General features: G+C 38.6%; 1 protein-coding gene across 4 annotated transcripts in view; it reads right to left on the reverse strand.

The window, feature by feature from the left end:
- Positions 1-10,666: 10,666 nt before the first annotated feature.
- Positions 10,667-25,752, reverse strand: part of GPCPD1 (glycerophosphocholine phosphodiesterase 1) — a 56,843-nt gene continuing 41,757 nt past the window's right edge. For 3 of the 4 annotated variants that reach the window (XM_036244418.1, XM_036244419.1, XM_036244420.1), the window contains exons 15-20: positions 24,353-24,414; positions 21,653-21,718; positions 19,577-19,713; positions 18,789-18,924; positions 18,205-18,365; positions 10,667-12,697 (exon numbers count right to left, since the gene is read on the reverse strand). In XM_036244418.1, coding sequence (XP_036100311.1) covers positions 12,508-12,697; positions 18,205-18,365; positions 18,789-18,924; positions 19,577-19,713; positions 21,653-21,718; positions 24,353-24,414 — 752 coding nt within the window. In that variant the 3' untranslated portion in view covers positions 10,667-12,507. Of the gene's footprint in view, positions 12,698-15,915; positions 15,938-18,204; positions 18,366-18,788; positions 18,925-19,576; positions 19,714-21,652; positions 21,719-24,352; positions 24,415-25,752 lie in introns of those variants that run through there. The other variant, XM_036244421.1, reaches the window with a different exon arrangement.

A 25,752-nucleotide genomic window follows, 5' to 3' on the forward strand; every position in this document is an offset into this window, starting at 1 on the left:
TCACATGGCCCTTTGGCTCCAGAATTCCACGGCACTCACAGTGGAACCTTGTCCTAGAGTATTTGCATTTTTAAATTAGGCCCATGACTCTGATAAACCACTGTTGGAATTTGTGCAACAAAGTTTCCTCGCTTGAGTGTGAATGTGTGTGTGTATGACAGGGAACATGATAGGCAGATCCTTGTGCTGATACCTCCAAATTCTCCACCCAGACATTCTGCTCAGTTCCAGACAAATATATCCAGCTGCCGAGGGGACCTGCCCTTTGGACATCCCCAGACACTTAAAACCAGACAGGCCCGGGGGGGGATCACTGTATCCTCCCATCAGCACATGGCAGTGCCATCCACCCAGCCCACACCAGGGGCCTCGGAGTCCTGATCCACACGGCCCCTTCCCTCACATCAGGCACCCACAGCAATCTGCAGACCCCACCTGCCCTGTCGCTCCTGCCAGGCTGGTGTTGAGAACGTCATTACTTCTCTCCTGACTGAGCAGCAGTCTTTTCTCTGGAATGACAGTACCTGCCTCACTGGGTGGCGGTGGGGAATAAAGCGTGTAATAAACACAAAGCAACAATTTCCTCTTTCCTCTATTACATATCCACCCATTCGATACATATTCCATGTGCGCTAATGTGACCAAGTAGATAACTTGTGTGCACTCAGAGGGCTTGTGGTCTAATAGAAGCAACACATGAACACTGAGATGAAGGTCCCAGGTGCTGAAGTAGACGCCTCTGTAGGAACTGTGGGAGGGAGACACAGTGGAGGAAGCCAGTGGCCCATTCAGCACAAGGGAATTGGGAGTTTGTGGAGGAGAGAAGGGGACCTAATGGGTCATGGCCATTAAGTAGTCAACAGATTGACCTTGGTCTTGTACCCGAGAGCCCATTCGATGTAGCCTGCGGCTCCTGCAAGGAGTCAGCACTTGCTGTACCAGCCCCAGGGCTGTTTGCTGCTTCTGCCACCGCTACCTCGTTTGACCTCCGCCACGTCCAACCGGGAGGGTAAACCTCTTGCCTGGAGTCCTTGGGGTCCAGATCGCTGCTTGACACTTCTGCTGACACTCCTGGTGACTTTTTATTGTGTACTCTCTGGCTTACCTTCAAGGACCTCTCGGGCCTGGATGAGCGACTTCTTTCACCTGAACTTTGCTTCTGCGGGTCGCCCAGGTTAAACCAACTGGGAAGCACGTGAAAATGATTTCTCAGTCGAGTTGTTTTTAAATTTTTTTATTATGTGGTAATGTAAATTCAAACCTGGAACTAGTGTGAGGTTGGTTGGACCTATAATTTGATATTTTAGGGGAGACTTTTCTGCCCCTTAACCCTGAGCAGATAGTGACATGTTGGTAATTAATTTTCTCTAGATCTCCCTTTCAAACTGCAACCCTCTGGCTGTTTACAGGGTCTCAGTTCCCCCTCCTGTCTCTCCACATGACCTTTGAAACCCAGTCTCTGGTGTCCTGGAATAGCAGACTCTTCAGGATACCTGTGGCCTCAATTTTGGTTTCGTCTTTTGTGGATTTTTCTTGCTTTCTTGTGAGTTTATCTATTATTTAAAATAAGTGTTTGTTTTGTGGTAGGAAGCCATTTCAGAGTATCTTATGTGCCATATTGCTGAAAGTGGGTTTCCTTTTCTTCTTTCTTTATTGATGTTAGAGAGAGGAAAGGGGAGGGGGAGAGAAACGCCAATGAGAGGGAACGTCGACTGGCTGCCTCCCGCAGGCCCCTCACAACCCAGGCATGTGCCCCGACCGGGAATCGAACCGGCAACCTCCTGGCACATGGGTCGACACTCAACCACTGAGCCACACCAGCTGGGTTTCCTTTTGCGTAATAAGCAAAATAACACCTTGCTTTTGGATTTCCAGGCCCCAGAGCTGTGAGCAAATGAATTTGTTGTTCACGCCACCCAGTCTGTGCTATTTTCTTATAACCCTCACTGATACAGGACCCATGGGTCAGCTTCAACACTCAGTGACGCTCTGTCACTCTTGTCTTGCATGACCCACTCCCCAACATTCAGTCCTGAATTTTTGACTGAATTATTTTAAAGCAAATCAATAGTGTTACTTTACTACATCATGAACTATTTCTAACAGGCAAGAGCTTTTAAACAGCCCCAGCACCATGTGGCTTTTGACTAAGAAGCCCCTTCTAGGGGTCGGCTGTGGGCACGTTTGCCCACGTGCGCCACTGGGCCTTTGCGGGGAATGGCATGTGTGGTGAGGCCTGTTGACAAGGTCCCCGCCATCCCTGGTCACCATGACAGGCCAGGCTCCTGCTGCTCCCAGGACCTTGCTAGCCCCTCACCGGCCAGCAGTTATCTAGTAAAGCCCCTACTTTCACCAGGTCCCCTGGAATGGAGATGTGTGATCTGCCCACACTCGTTTTCATAAGGCTTATTTATTCTAGAACTGGAAGTTGGTGCCTCTTAATCCCCTTCAGGTATTTCACATGCTGAAAGTAAGTTAATGGATTGGAAGACTTAATCCAAGTCATCCCTATTCTATAAACAAGGCATCCTAGGGGCTACCCATAGGGCCAGATTGGTGACCACAGATCCAGGCTGCATTGGTTGAGGACATACAGGACCTTGGTCTCTTCAATATGCAACCCCCAAGAAAGTTTCTGACAGTTTAGGAACTAGAACCAGTCACAGAAAAAAAATGGCCATTGATTGTCACGCATTGGCTAACCCAAGGTAGATGATGCTGGTATCATTGAAATTTAACCTAGTTATGAATAACTGGGAAGAAGCAAAGGAAAGGCCAAATATTATAGGCTTGCCATGTGTGCAGCTTTGCCAGGAAGCTGCAGTTTAGACGCATGCCCAGTAAGGTCTAGGTAAAATAGGGAAGGTACTTGCCTGTCAATCACACCTGGGAAAAGGTCATTGGCCAGGACAGGTGTGGCCACTGCAAGGGTGTGAAACTTAAGATGTTTAATTTCTTAAACAAAGGAGTCTCTCTTGCCCACTTGCATTCTTACTCTATTGACTCCTGGCTTTGCAAAGCTCTCATGCTCCTGCATTTGCCCACATGGCCCACAGTCGTGTGGACCCCACACAATGGACCAATAGTCTGCAACTAGCCTGATGCTACACCTGACCCAGCTCCACCATGGAGCAGAAACTGGACACTGGTTCTGCTTTGAGCTCTCCTGAATCCCCAGCTGCACTTCCTCCAGGACGGGTTTAAGGAAAATGGGACTTTAAAAATCACTCATCCTGCCATTCGAGTCTCAGAAAATTATTTTTCTTGAAATATCATAAGGATCCCACTATCACTAGCAACAGAGAAAGGCCATCTACGAATTTCTCAGATAACAATGCTGTCCCCTCTCCAATTATCAGCCACTTGGAGGGGCAACAAAGATCCCCAGTGCCAGGGAGACAAGACTGGCACAGAAAACTTGGGGGGTTTCAAGCCGTGAGGGAGGAAGAGGTGAGAGATGCTGGGGAGACAGTTACACGCTGAATGTTTCAGGAAGCAGGCTACTGAGGTGAAAGTGGAGTCAAATCCTTTTGCAACAGGGTTCTTCACTATCTTTGGTGCTGGGTTAGGAAGTAAATTTCCTGTGAGTGTGGGATCTGCTCACTTACTGGATCAAACGGCATGAACATAATGCCATCACAGGCACTCAAAACGCAAAGGCAGTGTGTGTGTACCCAGCCCTGAGACAGCCTCTCTGACATGCCATCAATGCAATGTCTCATTGTTCTTTACAACCGGGACTCAGACACGTAAGTGAACATGGCAAGTAACTATTGGTCAGTAGTAGCCAGTTACTATGGGAATTCAGTGGAGAAAGGAAGAGCACCACCCTGTAGGCTGAGGTTTTCACCAAAGGCTTCAGGTCACTGAGCTGGTCTTGCAGAAAGGAGAAGTAAAATAAGAAAAAATGGTGAAAACAAAGACATGGAGACTGGGCTCCTACCAACTTGAATTACCTAACAAACACTTCTTGTTTGATGCCAAATACATGTGTGAAGAAAAGGCAAGCTGCTGAGCTGTAAGCATCGTATATAAAAATTACATTAGAAAATACACATGCTGTAGATGCATACACATCTGTAAGGGTACATATTTTATCAGTCAAGTTTTCCTGAGTTAAGCAACTGAACTGCCTCTAATCAGAAGAAAGGAATTTATCAGCAGAACTGAAGGGAAGGCCAAGGAGGTCAGAAAGAACAAGGACCAGGAAGATCCTGTGGCTTCACTGCAGAACCACTGAAGTTGCAACAGTCTAAATAGTTGTCCCATTCTCTGGTTGCTCTGATCACTATGTGATGATCCAGGAATGAGTCCAGAGAGTCCAGTTGGTTTGGCTTTGTTCTGTGGCCGGGAGAAGAGGAGTATATTCTCCAAAGACTGTACCCAACAGGAGAGAGAGAATTCCGAAAAGGCAATGCTACTCCCCATGTAGCAGGCAGGCTGCTAGGCAGCTGAAGAACCACCAACCTCTACTACACACACATTAATCCTGGTCTCCTTTGGGGAGAAGGAACCTACAACATAGTCCTCTGGGATGATGGGATTTTTAACACTGTATAATGATTTGATGAATTCATGCTAAAAACAACAAATGCCAAACAAATCTTTGCTCCAAACTCACAGAAAAAATGAGCAGACTATGAAAAGAGAAAACTACACTCTCTCTCTCTCTCTCTCTCTCTCTCTCTCTCTCTCACACACACACACACACACACACACACACACACACAATCTCCTTAAACCAAAAATCAAAATGATGCCACCTGGTGACTCTGGGGTGGGGTGAAATATTCCCAGTGTCCTTATGGGCATTAATTACCAGGTGCAATCATATACCTGGATTCAGAATGAGGTCCTGAAGCTTGTAAGGGAAACAACCACAAGACCATCAGAGAGGTTGGAAGAGGGAAGGGAAGAAACAAATACCTAATCTTGCATACCAAAATTCCAAAACACACAAGGAAACTCAATGCTAAGATAGCCAGTAAAATCAACAAAATCAGAACAGGAATTCATTCCAGAACAGCCTGAAAGGATAAAGTAAATTATACTGAGAATGTTTAAAGAGATAAATGAAAGTTACACTTCCATTAAAAAAGAACTGTAAGTCACTTAATAAACGTGAATGAAATAAAATCAGATGGACACAATCAGAAATCATGAAATAAAAACTATAGTTTAATACTTAAAATGCTATAAACAGAGTAAGGTAGAAATAGTAAAAGAGTGAATAAGTGAACTGGAAGACAATTCCAAGAAAATCACCCAAAATGCAATACACATCCCCTCCACTTACATGTCTAATAGGCATTTCAAATATTTTTAGCCAAGGGACCTCATTTTCTTTTTCTTTTTTTTAAATCTTCACCCAAGGCCATCTTTCCATTTTTTGTTCAGGTAGAGTGGGAGGGAGAGAGGAAGAGAGAGAGAGAAACATCGACGCGAAAGGGACACATCAAGTGGCTGCCATCCGCACGACCAACCAGGGCCAGGGACAAACTACAATCGAGGTATGCTTCCTTAGCGGGAACCGAACCCGAGTCTCTCTGGACTGCAGGCCGACACTCTAACTGCTGAGCCAAACCGGCCAGGGCCAAGGAACCCCATTTTTAAATCACTTCTCTAGTAGGATAAACAAAACAGGTCAAAGCATAGCCATTCCTGTTGAAGTGGAGGTGGTAGGACTGATCTGTGTTAGTAAATGACCATTATGGTATAACCTGGTAATCCTCCTATTGCTCTCTTGGACACTGCTACAATCTTGCATTTTTAAAAACATATATTACCTCAACTAATTAATGAGCGTGTTGAAGACAGAAGCTGTTTTATTACCCTATGCAAACCCTCAACATGTATTTGATCAATGAATTACAATATAAGGAAATCCAGTTCAATCAGACTAGCTAGAAACTAAAAAATAAGGTTTATGTTTAAATAGTGTACTCCAAGGTCTATTATTCCACTGTTGCAGAACCAGAACTGTATTTAACAATGAGGTAGATTCAACTCAAAAAGCAAGAAAAGGCACAAAATAATCCAAATTAGGTAGAATTCTAAAAACTGAAGAGCAATCAGTAATTAATGAAATAGTAAAAACATTGCTCAATGCTACTAGAACCTAGTTTAAAAAAGAAAAGATATATATCTTTGGCACTCTAATCAAGAATGCAGCCCTTCACCCAAAGAAAATATTAAGAACAAAAAGGTGGTCACATCTAGGGAAGATTTTATATACACACTCTTACTAAATACAACACATAGCTTTATATACCTTTTTTTTTTAATCTAGGAAAACTGCATGATTTTCCCAAGAAAATGTAAATTTAATGAAAAAGTAGAGAACACGAACAGACTATAACTAAAGAAGAAACTGTAAGGGCAATAAAAAATACTTGAAAATATGCACACAGTTTTATAGGAGTTTAACAAACCTTCAATGCACCTATGATTCTCATACTATATAAATTGTATTAGATAGAAAAAAAAAAAAAGAAAGCTATTTATTTTATAAGGCTATCCTAATGGTCTCTAAACTAGATATAATAGCATAAAAAACTAAGTCATCTCATTTATAAGTATAGATAATAAATCCGAAACAAATTAGCAAATCAGCATTAAACATTCATAAATAGGTTTTATGCCAGTTATTGAAGAGTAAGTCAACATTAAAAAATATATTATCCTCATTCACTCCATTAAAATTAATAGATTAAAAAATAAAATAAAATTAATAGATAAGCCCTGGTCAGTTTGGTTCAGTGGCTAGGGTGACGGCCCTCAGACCAAAAGGTCTCGGGTTTGATTCCCAGTCAATGACAAGTACCTGGGTTGCAGGTTCGATCACTGGCCCTGGTTGGGGTCATTCAAGAGGCAATTGATCAATGTGTCTCTCTCACTCTCCCCCTCCCTCCCTTCCACTCTCTCTAAAAATAAAAATCAATGGAACAATATCCTCAGGGTGAGGAGTAACAACAAAAAATTAATAAATGAATAAGAAAATATTAACCTAAAAGTAGTCACACCTAGGGAATCACTGGATGAATGCAAAATCTATCCCTTGGGGGTGGGGAGAGAGGGGGAGGAAGAAATCCTTTAGCAAACCAAGAAAAAGAAATTTCCTTAATTTAATAAAAGGTATCTACTAGAAACTTCAGCAGCATTGTACTTATTTCCCATGACACTCAGGAAAGAAACAGAATGCCTACAATTGTTATTAGCTAATGAAATAAGATCTGTTATTAAAAGTTAAAAAAGTGCATTTTCAGATAAAATTATCAACTACCTAGAAAATCCCAGATTTAAATAACAAACTATTTTGACTAACTGAATTCAACAGAGTCACTAGAGATAAAAGAAACAAAGGTTAACTAGCTCAGTATTGGTGAAGAATGTTTTTAAGAAAAGGTAATAGAAATTTTTTTTTTAACCTCACCTGAGGATATTTTTCTATTTATCTTCAGATAGAGTGGGAAGGAGGGGGAGGGAGAGAGAGAGAGAGAGAAACATCAATGTGAGAGGGACACACTGACTGGTTGCCTTCTACACGACCCCGACCAGGGCCAGGACGAACTGCAACCGAGATACATGCCCTTGATGGAAATCAAACCTGCAACTCATTGGTCTGTGGCCCGACACTCTAACCACTGAGCCAAACTGGCCAGGGCTGTAATGGAAATTAAAAAAAAAAAAATTCATAAGAGAAGTAGTTTTTCAAAAATAAAGGAATAAACCTTAAAAATACACAATACCTATATTTTTAAAATCTCATTTTACTGAAGGACATACAAATTCCAAATAAATGGAGACACACTGTTCTGGATAGAAAGACTTCATATTTTTAAAATATTAATTCTTCCCACACATTAATCTAGAAAATCAATCCAACACTGATCAAAATCCCAAGGGAACTTTTCTGGCCCTTGGTGAGCCTCATATAATTAAACAAAAAATACATGGGAAACAATTTTTTTTCATCAAAAGAACAAATGGGCAATTGACCCATCACATATCATCACTAATAAACTAATAAAAACGTGCACTAATCCAAGTTTTTAGTAAGAGAAAAATCATGGAAGATTTCTAGGCACTTACTGAGAAGTAAAACCCTGGAGGAGGTGGGATGGGAGCAATGGACAGAGAGAGAGCTTAGCGGGGGTACCTCGAATGTGAGATGCCCACTGGACCTCTAAGTGGAGATGGACAGACGGCTGGATGCTCGAATCTGGAGCCTGGGGAGCAGTCTGGGCTGCAGAAAGATAGACTGAAAACCAGGAGAGCCATGGAACTTGTACTAGGCTTTTAGTTTTCTTCCTGTGAAATTACATAGCTTGGCTTTGCAAATAAGTTTCAGAAGTTGACCCATTTCACCCACATTTCTGTTTCTAAGGAAACAACGTAGAGTATGTGCATCAGTTCAGTAGAGGATTAAATCACTTAACCTCTGTACTTCTTTTATTATTCCTATACTAATACCTTCTTCACCATTTTAAAATACATTTTTATTTTAATGTCATTTACCTTTAAAATCATGAATAAATTTCTATCTCCTACAAGAATGCGAAGCCTCCAGCATTCAAATATCCTCTCTTTTGCTGAAATGGCATGTTCATCTTCCCTGGACACGCCATGAATCCTCCCCTGGCCTGAGGTCACAAAGGCAGGCCCACACCGGTCTACCCCACGCTGTAAGAGCTCGAGGGGTTTGTGCAGTCTCTGTTCTACCCCAGGATCTCTCCTCACCTCCAACACACTCATAGGGTCTTAATCACATGCTCACTTGCAGTTTAAACATTCAAATTGATTTCTCAGGCTATATAAACCCACTAAGAGATTATACCTGAATAAATCTCCACTCAAAACACCAAAATAATGCAGTATTTCTAGTATACTTTGCCTTCTACACCAGAAGGCACACTCCAAACCTAAACACAAGAGTAGTCAGTTATATCCAAATTAAGATCAGGACTCCACTGTCAGCCTCAAGTACCAAACCAGTAACAATACGAACGACAAAATGCAGGCCAGCCGTGAAGGGACGCGCCAAGGCACAAAGGGCCATGTTGGTCCTCCAGAACTCATGAGACAGCCACCCCACGGGTCCACAAGTCCTGTCCAAGGCAGCACTTTCCAGAAGGGGCAATCAGAACTGGGGAAAACCATACCTTATTCCCATAACGGTCCTCCCTTATTCCCATTCATGCCCTCATTTAGAATGAAGTACAAAATATGTGACCTCCACCAACTGGGGTGGAGAACTCCATGTGTAAACATGCAAGCACACATGAACACACATGCACACATGAGCACACACACTGCAAACAATATGGCCAAGCATGCCATACAAAATTGTATCATATACTGTGAAGCAATCTGAGTTAAGAAACTAGGATTGTTGCCACCGCCATTTATTTATCTAGTTCATAACTAAGTATAGAACACTACAGTAGTGCTAGAAATGCAAAGAAATCCTTGCCCTTAAGGGGCTTACAATCTTATTAGGGAAATATAGCAGGCACATAAAAAGTTGGACTATAAGATATGCTACAAATGCCACAAGAATTCAGAAGGCAGCGTAGTCACAAAACCCAGTTCTAGTCCCACCACGGTCAGTTAACTTCTCTGGGTTTTTACCTCGGCTGCAGAATAAAGTAGTGAGATGTGTTTGCATTTGTTTGCATCAGGATTCTGATCGAAAGTCGAGCAGTTTTATGGAGTAGGCGGCACCTGGGCTGGGCACGGAAGGAAGACAGAGAAGGCATCGGACAAGGACAGGGGCTGAGGGAGCGGGAGCGCGGGGCTGGGGGAGAGGACAGCACCGCAAGGAGCAATGGGAGTGAGGTAAAGGGAGGCCGTGGAGCCTGCAGGCGCTACCGACACAGAGATGAGCTGTATTCCTCACACTGACATCCAATCCAGTCAGTTACAGTACATAATTCCAGAGAGAAAATAACAAAGAATGGCAGCATTGTATCAAACATTTCACTCAATTTCCAGAAAATAGAAAATAATTGAACATTATACCTCTATGACATCAATAAACCATTTCAATTGTCAAAATGTAAATCAATTAAAAGTTCACATTCTTAGTAAACATAACTAAACCTCTTCATTTAAAAAGAAATTTGATATAAATTATATTATCTCAATAGTTCCAACGTCTATTTTCTACTATGTTCTGCTTACTGTGGAAATAAAAATGAGTAAGACAGCCCTGCCCTTGAAGAGTCGGATCCTGGTAGGTGAGACAAACATCAACTATGCCTACCTAGAATGTCCTGTGACGCATGGCATGATGAACGCATGACCATACGGCTAGGGGGTACAAACGATATTCGTCCCTTCCAAAGGAGTTTCTTAAAGGCTCAGGGGAGAGAGGTCGCTGGCTCAAGGAGAAATGATTGGCAAGAGAAAATGTGTGTGGGGAGCAAGGGCACATGGCTACAGACAAGGGAGCATGACATGGCCAGGTCGAGCACACGTAGTGTGGCTGGAGCAGAGCGTACAAAAACAAGTGGTATGGAAACCTGGACTTAATCCTAGAAAAACAGGAGACACTGCTTGTTATGCTTTAATCATCTACAGAAAAGTGAGTAGTGAAGCTATAAAGTCTTCTTAGCAAATTAACACTGTTTAGGACCCCCCACCCCCACCCCCACCCCTTATCCCCTTCCTCCCTTCATTCCCTTTATGATCTGCAGGTTTTCCAAATGAAGCTGGAACTTGAAAGGCATAGGGAAGGAACTACCGAACAGCACTAGAAATGCACACATTTGGCTAGTCAAGTTACCACAAGGTAATGGTAATTGTGTTTTATGGGTCTGCAGATGAGGAAAACTAATTATTTTTCAGGAGTTTTCTAAAGGTACCCAATGCACACCAAAAGTGTTAGAAAATCTCATTCAATGTGGAAAAATATATATATATAGAACCCTGACAGAAGACTCCATTTCCAAAACTATTTTTCCATTAAATATCAGTGTTACAAACACAATACCATAGGATTTCAAAGCCTATCTATCTTCAATTAAAATCTGACCAAAATTGCATTGCTTGGCTTAAGAAATAAAAAGATACAACGTGCAGTTCCAAGTCTTAGGTTCTCAGCTACTACCAAAACATGTCAAAACATGAATAAAATGTCATGAAGAACATGTAGTAAAAAGGTAGATGGAAATAAGCCATCCCTTTAGGGTAGACTCTAAATTCCAATTTGTCATAATATTATAAAACCAATTCTACAAAAGTAATACCTTCTTGCAATTTCATTTTATAATGAAGAAAATAAATCTGTGTATTTTATTTAACATTCATTCTTAAATTACAGTTACGCCCAAAACAATTTGCTTCTAATGAAAGAACCTTAGCATAACCCTCAAAACATGCATCTACATTTAGTTGGTTGTTCTGCATTTCTCAATAAATTACATGCATGATATACATTAACCAATAAAGAATACCAAAATGAGAATTCAGGACATTTATTTTTCTGTATGGAGATTTAACTACTATACAACACACTCACACTCACACACTCACACACACACACCAAACCCATAAAGCAACGGTGTGTAATAGGTAGTGAGAAAGATGTAAAATAAGCATATTTAAAATGCCTGCAAACAGGCTTTTGTTTTTTTGTTTTTTTTAGGCAACAAAATATTTTTAGTCCTTGACACCTTCTCACACTTACCTAGCACCACAGATGCAAGGACTTACGGTAAACGTGTACAATCTCATGCTTAAAATCTAAAGCATGCATTGAATAGAATTTATACATAATAATCTACTCTACTAAGTATGCAATACATACTTCTTCTAATATTTTATACATTAAATTACCCTGCAGCACTTAAAAATTTTAACATTTATGCAAAACAACTTTTGAAACAAATTTTCAAGGATCACCTCCAGGCTGTTTACATAGGCATTGGTTTGGTTAAGTGGGAGAATGGCAGCAGCCTCAAGGTTCACACTGAATGAAAATGGTGTATGTGCATGTCAGTCCATGTAGAACACATATATACACAGATGGCACAAAGATCTGTGCAGTTGGAATCACCAGTGCAAATGCATGCATTTGAGGTACTTATTTTTGCCATGGTCAGGTATAATTATGCATAGTCATGTTCCTCAAGTGCTAAATATTTCAGACCTGATTGAATAAAAACTGTAAGAAGAGCAAATATAAGATATTTATACAGTTAATTTCAAAGTGCTATGCTTTTAATGGGCATTTGTTTAACATTATCCTTTTACATATATAATTTAAAAATCTTCACCAACCAATATATTTTCTCATTGTAAAGAGGCTGACTGGTAATTATACCTGGCCAAGTGATTTAAATAGCATACTTGAAATTCTAGCAAGAACTGTAGTGAAACAGTAAAATACTTCATTATTGCTTCATTGGACTGAGAAACCTAAAAGGCATAGATAATAAATGCTCGTGAAAAGTGAATACCCAGAACAGCAGTGCATGCCCCCAGATGGCCTCTGCCTGATAAAAGCTAAGCACTATCCATGTTATCAATGCCATTGGCATCCACACGGATACCAGGATCCCCACAAAAAGATGAGGGAGCAAAGTGGCTAACAGGGGGACACAAACAGCTCTTAAGCTCTGGCAATTCTTGCTTCAGGCGTTCCAATTGCTCCACTTGGAATATATTTGGCTGTTCAGGCATCCAATCATATATCCTATGATGAAACAAACACAAAACATAAAATAGGGTAATTTTATGATTTACTTAAGACCAGTCTGACTTAACCTTTTTAGAAGAATTTATTTACAGAATGCCTAGAGCATCCATATTATAAGAGTCCCCCCACCCCTTTTAATATGTAAGCAAGCACTGGTTCTATTTAAAAATATTTCTCTTCTCCCCAGTCTTTCTGATGATCCAGAATAGCAGCATTTCCTTTTGCACCCCAGATGCAAAAGAGTTGATAAGAAAGCAACTGAACCAGAAAATGGAATATGTAGTTTACTAGTGATTCTTCCAAGTACCTTTGCTCCAAGTCAATCAACTGGCAATGCCTTATTTTGCAGACGGGAAGCTGTTTGAAGCAGAGCTGCAATTAATACCCAGTTCTGACTTCAAAGCACAAAGACCAAGCAAGATGAGAACTTGTCACCCATGTGAGAACTATGCCAAACCTATGCAGTACTGGCAGATGTACCCAGAGGCAAAAGCACAGAAAAAGCCCCATGAGTGTCATATGGCAGCACTGTCACTGCAGATCAGCAGAAAATGTAGCCTTTTGTGCCTAACTGTGAAACCGAGGCGACTTATGTGAGGCACTACAAGATAATCTTTATGCCAGGTGGGGAAGAATTTCGTAAGATAAAAATATGTATTGACCTTATGCAATATTTAACTATTATAAAATAAAAACCTTGTTATTATTGACAAATATAAGAGTGAAAAGTGACCTCTGGGCCAAGGAATCAGATTGAACAGAAGCATCTAACTTCACTTTCCTCCATATACTGTTAAAAATAAAGCAAAGAGATTTTTGGAAAAAAAAAAAAAAAATCCACCAGAGACACAGCAACAAATTTTTGGAAGCTAGAAAATAGATAGCTAAATAATAAGGTGTTTCAGTTAGCAGAACAGGAGAGGTCAAATCATAAGCCAGTAGTGGAAAAAATGAAAAGGCTGAGTTAAAAGCAGCACCAAATTACTCCACACCTGGGAGTGAAAGGGAAGGGGGCTGAAACAGGGAGGGTGGGGAGAAGGCTTTGAGCGGCAGCAAGTTAACTCCCTTTCTCCTAACTCTCTGCCCTGAAGCAGCTCCTCCCCTACCCTGACTGAGGTTATTTCAAGAATTAAACTACGACATCTCTTGGAATAGAAGACAAGACCAGGTGAGGGTTTGGACATTTTACAAAACCTGCAGCAGCACCAGGCAATTAGTACATACATATAACCAATGCCCACACAAAGACATGCCCTCCGTTCCCCAGCTCTTTGCCCTCACTTGGCTCCAAGAACCCTGGCAGCCAGACCTGGATCCTCTAGGTAGTTTATATAATATAGATTCTTCTATGAGCAATCTGAACAGTCAAAAAGTAAAGTTCTAACCCTGGCCGGTGTGGCTCAATTGGTTAGGCATCATCCCAAGCACCATGCACCAAAAGGTTGCTGGTTCAATTCCTGGTCAGGGCACATGCCCGGATTGTGAGCTTGATCCCAGTGAGGGGTGTGCAAGAGGTAGCCAATGGATGTTTTGCTCTCACACTGGTGTTGCTCTCTCTCCCTCTTCATTCCTCTCTCTCTAAAAATCAATTTTAAAAAAGTAAAATTCTAAATCTAGTGACATCAGAGGTATGATCAAACAGGCAACCCAGATCACCCATAGTGAAATCCAAGTTAACACACTCCAGCTTCCAACAAGCTTTTTAGATTCCAACTTCTTATGAGAAGCAGCACAGATTTCCAAACATCTGAGGAAAACTTCTAACAGGTAAGATAGTGAGCAAAAGAGAAGAAAATTCCAAAAGAACAAACAAACAAAAAGTCCTTCCTGCTTTCAGAAAAATAGTACTTTCATCAAATGGAAACAGGACATTACATATACAGAAAAAAGAGCATTAGGGAAAAAAGTTCTTGGAAATAAAAAACACAATAGCAGATGTGACAACCTCAACAGAATGGGTAGAAGATAAGGTTGAAGAATCTTTCCAAGTGGAGCAAAAAGACAAAGATAGAAAATAGGAAAAAAGTTAAGAATTAGAAATTTGATCCAAGAGTATATAATATGCACACAAAAGAATTCCTATAAAGGAAACAAACAAAAACCCTCAGAAAAATGGAAGGGACAAAAACTGAAGAAATCATTCATCACAAATTTTTTGCATTTTCAAGGACATGTATCAACAGACTAAAAGGGCTACCAAGTGCACGGCACAATGGGTGAAACCAGACCCATAAGACCCATCTTTGTGACATTTTAGAACACTGGTGACAAAAAGAAGACTCTCCAAGCTTCCTGACAAGAAACAAAGAAAACTCATGTGAGAAAAGAAATCAACATGGTTTCCTACTCCTCAACAGCAACACTAGAATTGTGAAGGTGACAGAGAACTACTTTCAAAATTCTAAGGAAATGATTTCTAACATGAAATGTTATGCCCGACCACAATGCTTGTAGATACACTTATCTATGTGAGCACTGGGTTGCAATGTAAAATATATTTCTTTCTTTCTTTTTTTTTTTTTTTTTATTCTGTAAGAGGGCAAGGGGTAAAATATAGTATTTCTAATTGGGTTGGGGTCAAAAAGGTTTGAAAATCATTGCCCTAGAGAAACTTTACACATGTATTCTAGGAGACCTGGCCAACAATGTTTACAGCAAATACTTTAATAGCAAAAACTTGGCAACCACCAAAAAGATCAAATAGTAGGATAAATTGTGGTAGACAATTTCATATAATCATAAATATTATACAGCCATGAAAATGGAAAGATTATAGCTACATGCAACAAAATACACATAAAGAGTAAAGCCATGCAAAACTAAGTGGTATATATTGTTTAGTGAAAGAAATAAGAATTAAAAGAAATGTTAAAAAAAATAATAATTTGATAAGCAGTTACAGCTGAGGGAGGAGACAAGGGAACCGAGTTAGGAAGAGGCTCATGGGGGACTTCAAAATCTAATGATAAAGTTCTTTAAAAACGTAACCATATTTTTAAAAATTATTTGAGCATACACAGTAATTTTTTTATAAAAAGAGAGAACACTGCCCAATTTACTCTCTGAAGCAAGTGTTATTTCCACACCAAAATCAAACCATTCAAGAAAGGTAAATTAAAGGCCATCTTAGTCATTATCATAAATGCAAAAATTCCAAATATCAGCAAATTAAACGTACCGGTTTATATAATATATCACAAAATCATGATGAAATGAAAATCTACTGTGTGTTAAAGCCTTTGTGAAAGAAGAGAACAAATTAGTTTCTCATAAACTAAAATACCTATCCTCATCAAAATTCTCCCCAATATAAAATGCACGAAAGTCTCTCAATCACTAATCATTCAAAACTTATATAATGTCTAAATTTGATAATGAATAAATTATAGCATAAGCAATTAAGTACTGGAAGAAACGGCTAAAAAAATAATTAGGGCACAGAAACTCAACTAGAGACAATGAAAGGGACAGGTATAGGGCCTACTGCTTTTTATTGTAAGCCACAAGCCTTAGAAAACTATCTAAATTTTTAAACACTATATATAATTTTAAACTATACACACACATATACAGTTATGCATACATATATATGTACTGCTTTGATTAAAATAAAATAAAAAAACCTTTCAAGGGTAAAAACCAACTCTAACACAATCCACCTCACCTATCATCAGACCCTAGCAGAAGCCCAATGCTGGGTGTCTCCTCAGAATTCTCCACACCTTGAACACAGTTCAGCCCTGGTTTATGTTCTAGCCTGTGTCTAAAATGCATATCCTGTCAAAGCAAATTTAACCACACCCCCAAATCCACCTCAATGCTTCCTCTTTAAAATTATTCTTATTGACCCCAAGCCAGGAAGAACTGACACTCTTTAGGGCCTTTTATATTGCATAGTATCTGCCTGTTCTCCATTACATGTCAGTATTTAGCTCCAACCAAACAAGGCCCTTGAGATGATGGATCTGCCTAAAATGTGTATGCCCTACAAAGTTGTACATAGTATAACCTCACAATACCTTTTCTTGCCTGAAAAATATTTGCCATCATTCCTTCCTCTTCCTCAAAGAAACAAAAAAACATTCTTCAAATTTTGCTAGAGCAAACTTTCTTTAAATTGTTAATTTTAATTTTCCTTTAATTAGTTGGAAATGTCTATTAAAAAGACCTATGAAACCTTTGCTTAAAGCAAAATTAACAGTATAGTTAAGAAGAAAGGCAAGCATTATTTGGGCTGCAATTTTAAAACCACTCATTCAGACAAAAAAAATATATGTATATATAAAAGCTTTATTAAGAAAGTGATATAACTTTATAGGACAAACAGTAATATGAACTAAATCCAAGGAAAGTATTTTTAAAGCAGGCCTGGTAAGAACTTCATCACTTACTCTTTGCATGATGCTTCTCAAGTATGAGGCAAGCAGAGTAAATTAATCTCAGATTAGTGACTCTTAAACTTACATCATAAATATCCAGGGAGCTTATAAAAAAAGAAAATAAAAAGATTTGTTCTAACCTCTGGAGATATAGCAGTGAACAATGGCAAAGAGTCTTGTCCTCATGGAGATTATGTTTGTGTTGGGTGGATGGGGGTGGGGGAGGCCAGGAAGAAAATAACAAGTAAAATATTATATGTCAGATGGTAGTAAATGCTATGGAGAAAGTCAGAAGTACACTGTGAGTGGCAGTTGTTATCTGAATTAGGATATTCAGGGAAGGTTTTACTGAGACTGGGGGTGGTGGAGACATAAGGACTTGGAATTTTACTCTTGGTGACACAGAAAACGGTGGGAGAGTTTTAAGCAGTAACATGATCTGACTTCAGTTTTAACAGGCTCCCTCCAGCTGCTATGTAGAGAAACAGACAGCAGGGAGGCACTGGGAAGGCAGTGGTCAGTGAGCAGGCTCCTTCAACAATGCATGTGAGAATGAGGTACCCTGGGACAGTGACAATAGTAAACATGGTGAGTAGATAGATTCAAGATATATTTAAAGATAGAATCAACAAGATTTTGTTTGACTGGATTTGAGATATGAGATAAAGAGCAGAGTTATGAAAGACTCCAAGGATTTAGCGTGAGAAACTGGAAAGACAAAATTGTCATTTATACTGAAATCAGAAAGTCTATAGTTGGTTATAAGTTTAGAGGTTAAGGGAAAGGTCTAAGTTGGACCTAAAAATGTAGGAATGTATAAAAGTATGAAAAGCCACAGAATTGGATGAGATCATGAAGAAAGTTGGTGTAGACAGAGAAGAGGTCTGAGGCAGACAGCCACCCCCATCCTCAAGGTGACTTAGGGCCCAGTCACCTGAACAAGCTTCCCAAGTGATTGTGGTATATTCTAAAGTTTGAAAAATTCCACTGACAAATGTTAAGATAAACCTCAGGCTGAATTACAGAACTTTAACTTAACTAAGTTTAATATTACTTATAATTTTATAAAATGAAAGCTATTTTTCCCCTAACAGTTCATGAAAATTTTTCATGAAAAACAAATACCTATCATAAATTAGACCATTAACTCCAAATTCCTTCAATTTCTTCCTGTTTTCGGGATCGTTGGTATCATCACCCCAGCAGAATATGACTAGTCCCTTAGCTTTTGCCTCTTGAATGTAGGATGGGTTTCTGAGCAGGTCTTCGGTATGTGCATTTATCCCCTAATGGAAGAAAAATAAGTTACTCATGAAAAAGTAACTTATTAATTGCAAATGCTAAATGGTCATGCTCTAGATCAGTGCTCTCCAAAGTAGAGTGGACAGGAAAAGAAAATGTACAATTTTTTCTTATAGAACTTATTTTATCAAGCAAGTGTTCAGGCTAGCCATTTTAGATGATTCATAAAATCTACTCAACTACAAATTTACTTAACCCAGGGCTACAAGAAAATATTTACTTTTTGTTCATGTAACTGCTTTTGATTCTGAGATCTAATACTCACATTTTAAAAGTAGAACTATCTGCTTGTTATACACAGGTCAAAACTAACCAATTAGATGTGTAAAGTAACATGAAACTTTATTTACTGCTGCTCTAAAATACATTTTAAAAAATTAAAATTAAGAAATTCAAACATAACTTACCAGCAGATTTTCAAACTGTGCAAAACTCATTGCAATAGCAGTTGTCCGAGATCTGAGGTCCATGAGTTCAGGGTAAATATCAGACTTTCCTTGAGTCAAAAATAATATGGGGTATTTGTTCTGCTTGTGCCGAACCCTAAAGATGACAATTTAAAAATTGCTTTTCATTGAGGAGATAGTATTTTGAAACTTTAGAAAATATTAACTATATGAAGAAAACAACCCTCCCCAAAGAATAATCCCATTACTGAGATATAACCACCATTAACATATTGCCTTTCAGTCAAAAAATAAAAATTTTTCAATTATTCTACACAAGAGCTAAAATGTTCTCAGAAATGGGCAACAAGAAAGCCCTTGTGGGCTTACAATTTGGGAAGGAGATTTTACATGCAACACTGGGTAGGTATGAGGCAGGAGGACCAGTGGGTATGGAGTTCACAGAAATGAAGGCCATCCCAGCAGGCACTTCTGAAGGGAAGTGAGAATATACATAACTTGACTTAAGGTGGTTCTCAACCTTCCTAATGCCACGACCCTTTAATACAGTTTCTCATGTTGTGGTGACCCCCAACCATAAAATTATTTTCATTGCTACTTCATAACTGTAATTTTGCTACTGTTATGTCTAAGGCGACCCCTGTGAAAGGGTCATTCGACCCCCCACAGGTTGAGAACCGCTGACAAAGGGTGAATTTTGGGCACTTCTCCATCTCCAACCATAATCTTTGTACTGTAAGTCCTAGATACAGTCTAAGAGTATAGAGGGAAAAATGACTATTACTCACATTGTGCAAATATCTGCATCAAATGAAGAAAACACTATTCTTCTCTTCCCAGAATTTTCTAAGACAGTTTTTAAAATGATATCCAAAAACACATTCATGTCAAAATATGTTGATAAGTTACCATCCCACATTCCATCCTATGTAGAAGAAATAAATAGGAAAACAAAATCCATTAACTAACCTAGAATCATAGTGCTAGAAAAAAATACTAAGAGCATCTAGTCCAACTCTTATTTTATAGACGAGAAAAGCAAAGGTCTGAAAGATGAAGTGATTTACCCATGACCACACAGCTACTTAGCGATGGTACAGCTATCACAATCCAGATAAAGAGACACTTATATGCAAAGCAATTATATCATCAATAGACTTTTGTTTTAGTAAGATAACAAAATAAAAGCTAAAAATCTGGAAATCTGCAATCTACTGTGAACTTTAAAATAGTTTTTTGGTTTTTTTTTATCCTCACTCGAGGACACTTTTGTATTCATCTTCAGATAGAGAGGGAGAGAGGGAGGAAGAAAGAGAAATATTGATGTGAGAGAGACACATCGAGTGGCTGCCACCCACACGATCCCAACCGGGGCAAGGGACAAACTGCAACCGAGGTATGTGCCCTAGGCAAGAACTGAACCCGGGTCTCTCTGGACCATGGGCCGATGCTCTAACTGCTGAGCCAAACCGGCCAGGGATTTAAAATAGTGTTATATATTCTTCATAAACTTTAGAACAAAAGGACTCCACTTCATTTGCTAACTCATTACAAAAAGAGAAAAAAAAAAAAAAAAACCAAAGCAAAAAACCCGGTAATTATTAATTACTAGCTAAATATCTCATTCTCTGGATCTTAGGCATATCAAGTACCCTGAACAAATAATAAAAATAATTCCCTAAATATAGCTAAAATACCAAGAGTCCGGTTGCTACACAGAAATAAAATAGTTTAAATATTTAATTAAAATATTCATTAAAATAAAAACAAACTTATTCATTAAAATAAATCTAAAAGCTCAGAAAACTAAAAATTACTTCAGTTGAGCACTTGCTATGCTAACCAGGAACAGCTTATCCTAAGTGTTACTTAGAAATCATGACCTTAGGGAAGTTATGATTATTCTGATCAAAACGAATTTCAGAATATTGTTCTGACTGCCCAATCATGAGATCTGAATTAACTACTACTAACGCCCCCATCAAAACCAACCCTCTTACCGTGCATCCCATCCCAACCCTTTACATGTATCCCCATCGGACACATTCAATAGCTGTTCTGCTGGACTAGAATATTAAGTTCCAGGAAGGCAAGGGCTTATTCTGTTTTCTTTACTACCTGATCCTAGACCCAGATAATGCCTGGCCCATACCAGCTGTTCAATATATAATTGGTGAACAAAAGAAAGACTAAATCTGGGAGTGATTTAAAACACATTTGCAGCCCTGGCTGGTTTGGCTCTGCGGTTAGTGTTGGCCCTCGGACCAAAGGGTCTTGGGTTCAATTTCCACTAAGGGCACATACCTGGGTTGCAGGTTTGATCCCTGGCCCCGGTCAGGGTCATGTGAGAGGCAACTAATTGATGTGTCTCTCTCACATCGATGTCTCTCTCTCCCTCCCGCCCTCCCCTCCAATCTTAAAAAAAATAAAACACATTTTCAGAAATTTCTTTTCCTGGTCAATTATTACTAGCTACTAGCACTTAAGAGAAAACTGCTTAGGACATTATTTTAAATGTGTGTTTAGATGGGAGGATAAAACAAAAACTAGTCAGTTATAGAGTTCTGACTATCTATTGTTTTCATTGTTCACCTTATAAGCATGCCCAGAACCCACCCATATAAATGTGCACATGAGGCACATATAAATGAAAATTCTACTATAATACATTCATCATTAATTTAAGTATTCTCATATTAGTATAAAATATGCTTTATTAAAAAGGTCTAAAAGCACTGTGCTTACTGGAAGAAACCACAGTAAGTTTTCAGTTTCCCTTACTCCATTAAAATAAAGAGATAGGAATAAATGCATTTAAAGAAACGGGATGGGGAAAGAAGAACATGTTACACAGAATCACTTACCCTTTGTTGGCAGATCCACTTTATTTCTATGTTATACCCCACATCTTCTGGCAAAGACTCTAAAACCTAGAGTTTTATTAGGTGGTGGTGAATTTTGTTTTATTTTTGGTGAAATGAATGGTAGAAAAAGAGAAAAAAAAAGGAAAACAAAATTATTACAAAAAGCAATCTTTAAGAAAACATCACTAGTAAGACTAACATGTTTTGTGCCTTCAGCATAAACCACTATGTTTTCACATATGCAAACTGACCACCTCACTGATTAACTAAGAGCATCAAAAATTAAATGGCACGAGCAGTACACAAAGATGGATCCTTAACCTAAAATCCTTTTCACCATTACTACCGGATATCCAAAGTGAGTTGCAATAACTTAGGTGACCTCAAGGGTTTAAGATAACATTTGTTTTGTTTTCTGAATTTCATTCAGGTACGTGAATCTACCATACTAAGATATGGTTTTATGAGAAACCATGGTTCCTAACTTGTTTTGAAGGGGGTGATGCTTAATATCATACTGATAACTCCCTGAAAAGATGTTATCTCCAAATTAAAGATTATGTCAAGGCTCATAAATAAGACTATGACTATATAAATGAACAAGTAACATGGTGTTAACTTATCTAAAGACACTTTGTAAGAAGACCATTTTGGCAGCATAACTAGAAAATAAAACTGAAAATATGAAGCCTGGTTATGAACCTACAAAGAGCTGACTTGTTTAGTCTTCAAACATGAAGGCCAGGCAAATACATAAACATGCTTGGGGCAAAATAAATTTGAAATAATTGTTTTTAACTTCAATTTATTTCGAAAGCTTAGAGATAATTTAACATGCATAGTATATATGATATTTGATTTTTATAACCACAAATAAAGCACACTAACAGAACAATATAATAGTAAGAACATAACCTGAGAGTCTGGTGACCTGGGATCTAGCCCTAGGTCTATACTAAGCAGGTGCATGAAAAGTACATTACCTAAATGAGTTTGTACTCAATTTCTTGTGGGGCTTTTGACTTTTTTCTCTGATATTTTTAACCATATTTATTTACCATACCTGTCACATTTTTACTGAGCCAATGCAAAATTAGAAAAGTAAGGACAATAGTAAATAGTGTTGAGATTACCAGATATCAAATTTGTAGCAAGATCCTCCTTTATACTGAAATTGCATTTGGCCTTTTTTTGGCTTTAAATTTTCTTTGTAATTCAATTATAGTGATGGTAAAGCGAGTGAATAAAGGAGTGTGTGCGTTTAACTTATTTGGCTAAGCAAATGTCAAACCTTTCACAAACAATTTTTTTTAAAACTGTTTTTTTTAAACACATGTCTAGGAATTATGAGACTTCTGAGAACCAAATGATTTCAGAATTCTGAAACAAAAAGAATGACTTTACTTAGCTGGCTTTCATAAACATCTGAAAAATTATTCAAATCATATTTTAAATGCACTAGGACAGTGTCCATTTTAGAAGGTCTCTCATAGCATCCTTTTCGTAGGGTGAATAACTGTGATACACTGAAATGACCTATTTTTGCCTAAGAAATCTACTATGGGTGACATCACCAAGAAAAGACAATGAAGATGGAGAAGAGTAGCAGTTAGGAAATGAAGGCAGCAGAATAAAAAGGAGACTCAGCATAGCTAAGAAGATTGTCTGGTGTCCATGTAAGCTTGTCTGATACCATCAAACAGATTTATGTACAAACTGTGTCTAGTTTTTAAATTTTCATGCTAGTTTTTGTTATACTTTTTCAGAGTAAACTCTTTAAATCAGTGTTTCATTGTAAGTAACCAGGGTTCTTACTTTCTTTGGAGAATCTCCAAAAGCTAAGGAATAGTTAAAATATTGTAAAAACGGCCCTGGCCAGTTTGGCTCAGCGGTTAGAGCGTCGGCCTGCGGTCCTGAGAGACCCGGGTTCGGTTCCCGCTAAGGGCACGTACTTCGGTTGCAGTTTGTCCCTGGCCCTGGTTGGTCGTGCGGGTGGCAGCCACTCGATGTGTCCCTTCACGTCGATGTTTCTCTCTCTCTCTCCCTTCCTCTCTCTCCTTCCCACTCTATCTGTACAAAAAATGGAAAAATATCCTTGGGTGAGGATAAAAAAATAAAAAATAAAAAATAAAAAAAAATATTGTAAAAACGGCCCAGCTGGTGTGGCTCAGTGGATTTGAGCATCATTCCATGGACTGAGAGGTCCTGGTTCAATTCTGGGTGAGGGTACATGCCTGGGTTGCAGGCTCAATCCCCAGTAGGAGGCGTGCAGGAGGCAGCTGATCAATGTTTCTAACTCTCCCTGACGCTCTCTTTAAAAAAAATCAATATAAACATATTTTTTAAAAATATATTGTAAAAATGCCTCTTACTGTTATATCTCCCACCCACCCCTTTTTCCGTGCCCTCTTCTTCCTGTTTATATAAAGAAATATATGAATTTCCTATTTTTACCAAATTAACCAATTAAGTTGGGACTTTTTAGTCATTTGAGCAGATAAGTTACTCTTTTTTTAAAAAGGTAGCATAGGTATACCACATAAGAATGTATCTTCTCTAAAAAACATCAATGATGACAAGTTTATATTAATATTGCCTCTGACACAACCTTTTTAGTGCCCATTTAAGAGAATAAAACTAATATTCAGATATAACAAAATTAATGAGACAGCCTTGTCCTAGTTTTCCTAAGGAACTTACCATCTTAAGAGAAGGAAATGGCTGATTTTCAGATAAAGAATTTTCTTCCTCAACCAAAGATTCTGAAAAATTTAAATTATAAAAACTCAGTAGATAAAATACGATTTTATCACTAAATCTTTTCCTAAATGCTCAGGGCGAAAAAAGACATGCTAAAGTAACTATGAAATCCTTTCACATATAGCTTTTGAAAGTTCCTGCATTTATTATTTTTAACCATTAAAACCTAGACTTTGAAATAAGCATCCTTTTTAAAGACTAGTTTGCAACATGTAATAATAGAAACACCATAGTCTGTGGCACCAACAGTGATTATTTTCTTATAAAAATTGCAATATTACTTTTGCCCTAGCCAGTGTGGCTCAGTGGTCAGTGTCGATCTGTGCACCAAAGGGTCATGGGTTCGATTCCTGGCACATACTTGGGTTGCAGGTTTGATCTCAGACCCTAGTCAGGGCATGTACAGAGGGCAACCAATTGATAAGTCTTTCTCACATCGATGTTTCTCTCTCCCTTTCTCTCTCTCACCCTCTTCCCTGCTCCCTTCCACTCTCTCTAAAAATTAGTGGAAAAAATACCCTTGGGTGAGGATTAACAACAAAAGTTGTAATACTACTTTTTAAAAACAGTAGTCACAAGAGCGATTTGTTATTTCTTCACGGAATTAAGAGCTATGTCATCTTGCTAAGACTATTTGAAATATCAAAACCAGCTTAGAAGCTAGAAATTAAGAGAATTTATAGCTATTAATGTGCTTTGTTTACCATTACGTTTAATCCAAAATAGATTTCACCTTGAGACACCGAAGAATTTTTTCCAAAGGAGAAAAAAATTTAATATCAAGCTTTTCTTTTCTTAAAAACAAAAAAGCCCATATATTACAAATTCAAAGAAAATCATGTAAAATTTTTTGGTTGAATTAAAGGTGAAATTCTTTTTACTATGAACAGTTATAAAATATCTATAAGCTGCCTGGCTGGCACGGCTCAGTGGTCGAGTGTCGACCCATGCACTAGGAGGCCGCTGGTTTGATTCCCGGTCAGAGCACATGCCCAGGTTGTGAGTCTGATCCCCAGTGGGGGGCATACAGAAGGTGACCAATTGATGTTTCTCTCTCACTGATGTCTCTCTCTCTCTCTCTAAAATCAATTAAAGAAATTATTTAAAAAATAAATATCTATAAGCCTATTAAGTCATATAAGTGCTCTGGGGATAATCTTTGGAGTCTTTAAGCCCTTTATATTTCTTCATACAGGTATCCCAACTATCCTGTTATTACAACTGCAGACAAACATCTAATGAGTACCTATTATATGCAAAATACTGTAAATGCTGTGGAATACATAAAAACATTTTACCCCACCCTTGCGATATTTACATTCTAGTTAAAGAGACAGGAC

The sequence above is a fragment of the Molossus molossus genome, unplaced genomic scaffold, assembly GCF_014108415.1.
Source record: "Molossus molossus isolate mMolMol1 unplaced genomic scaffold, mMolMol1.p scaffold_m16_p_6, whole genome shotgun sequence".
In the NCBI taxonomy this organism is placed as follows: domain Eukaryota; kingdom Metazoa; phylum Chordata; class Mammalia; order Chiroptera; family Molossidae; genus Molossus; species Molossus molossus.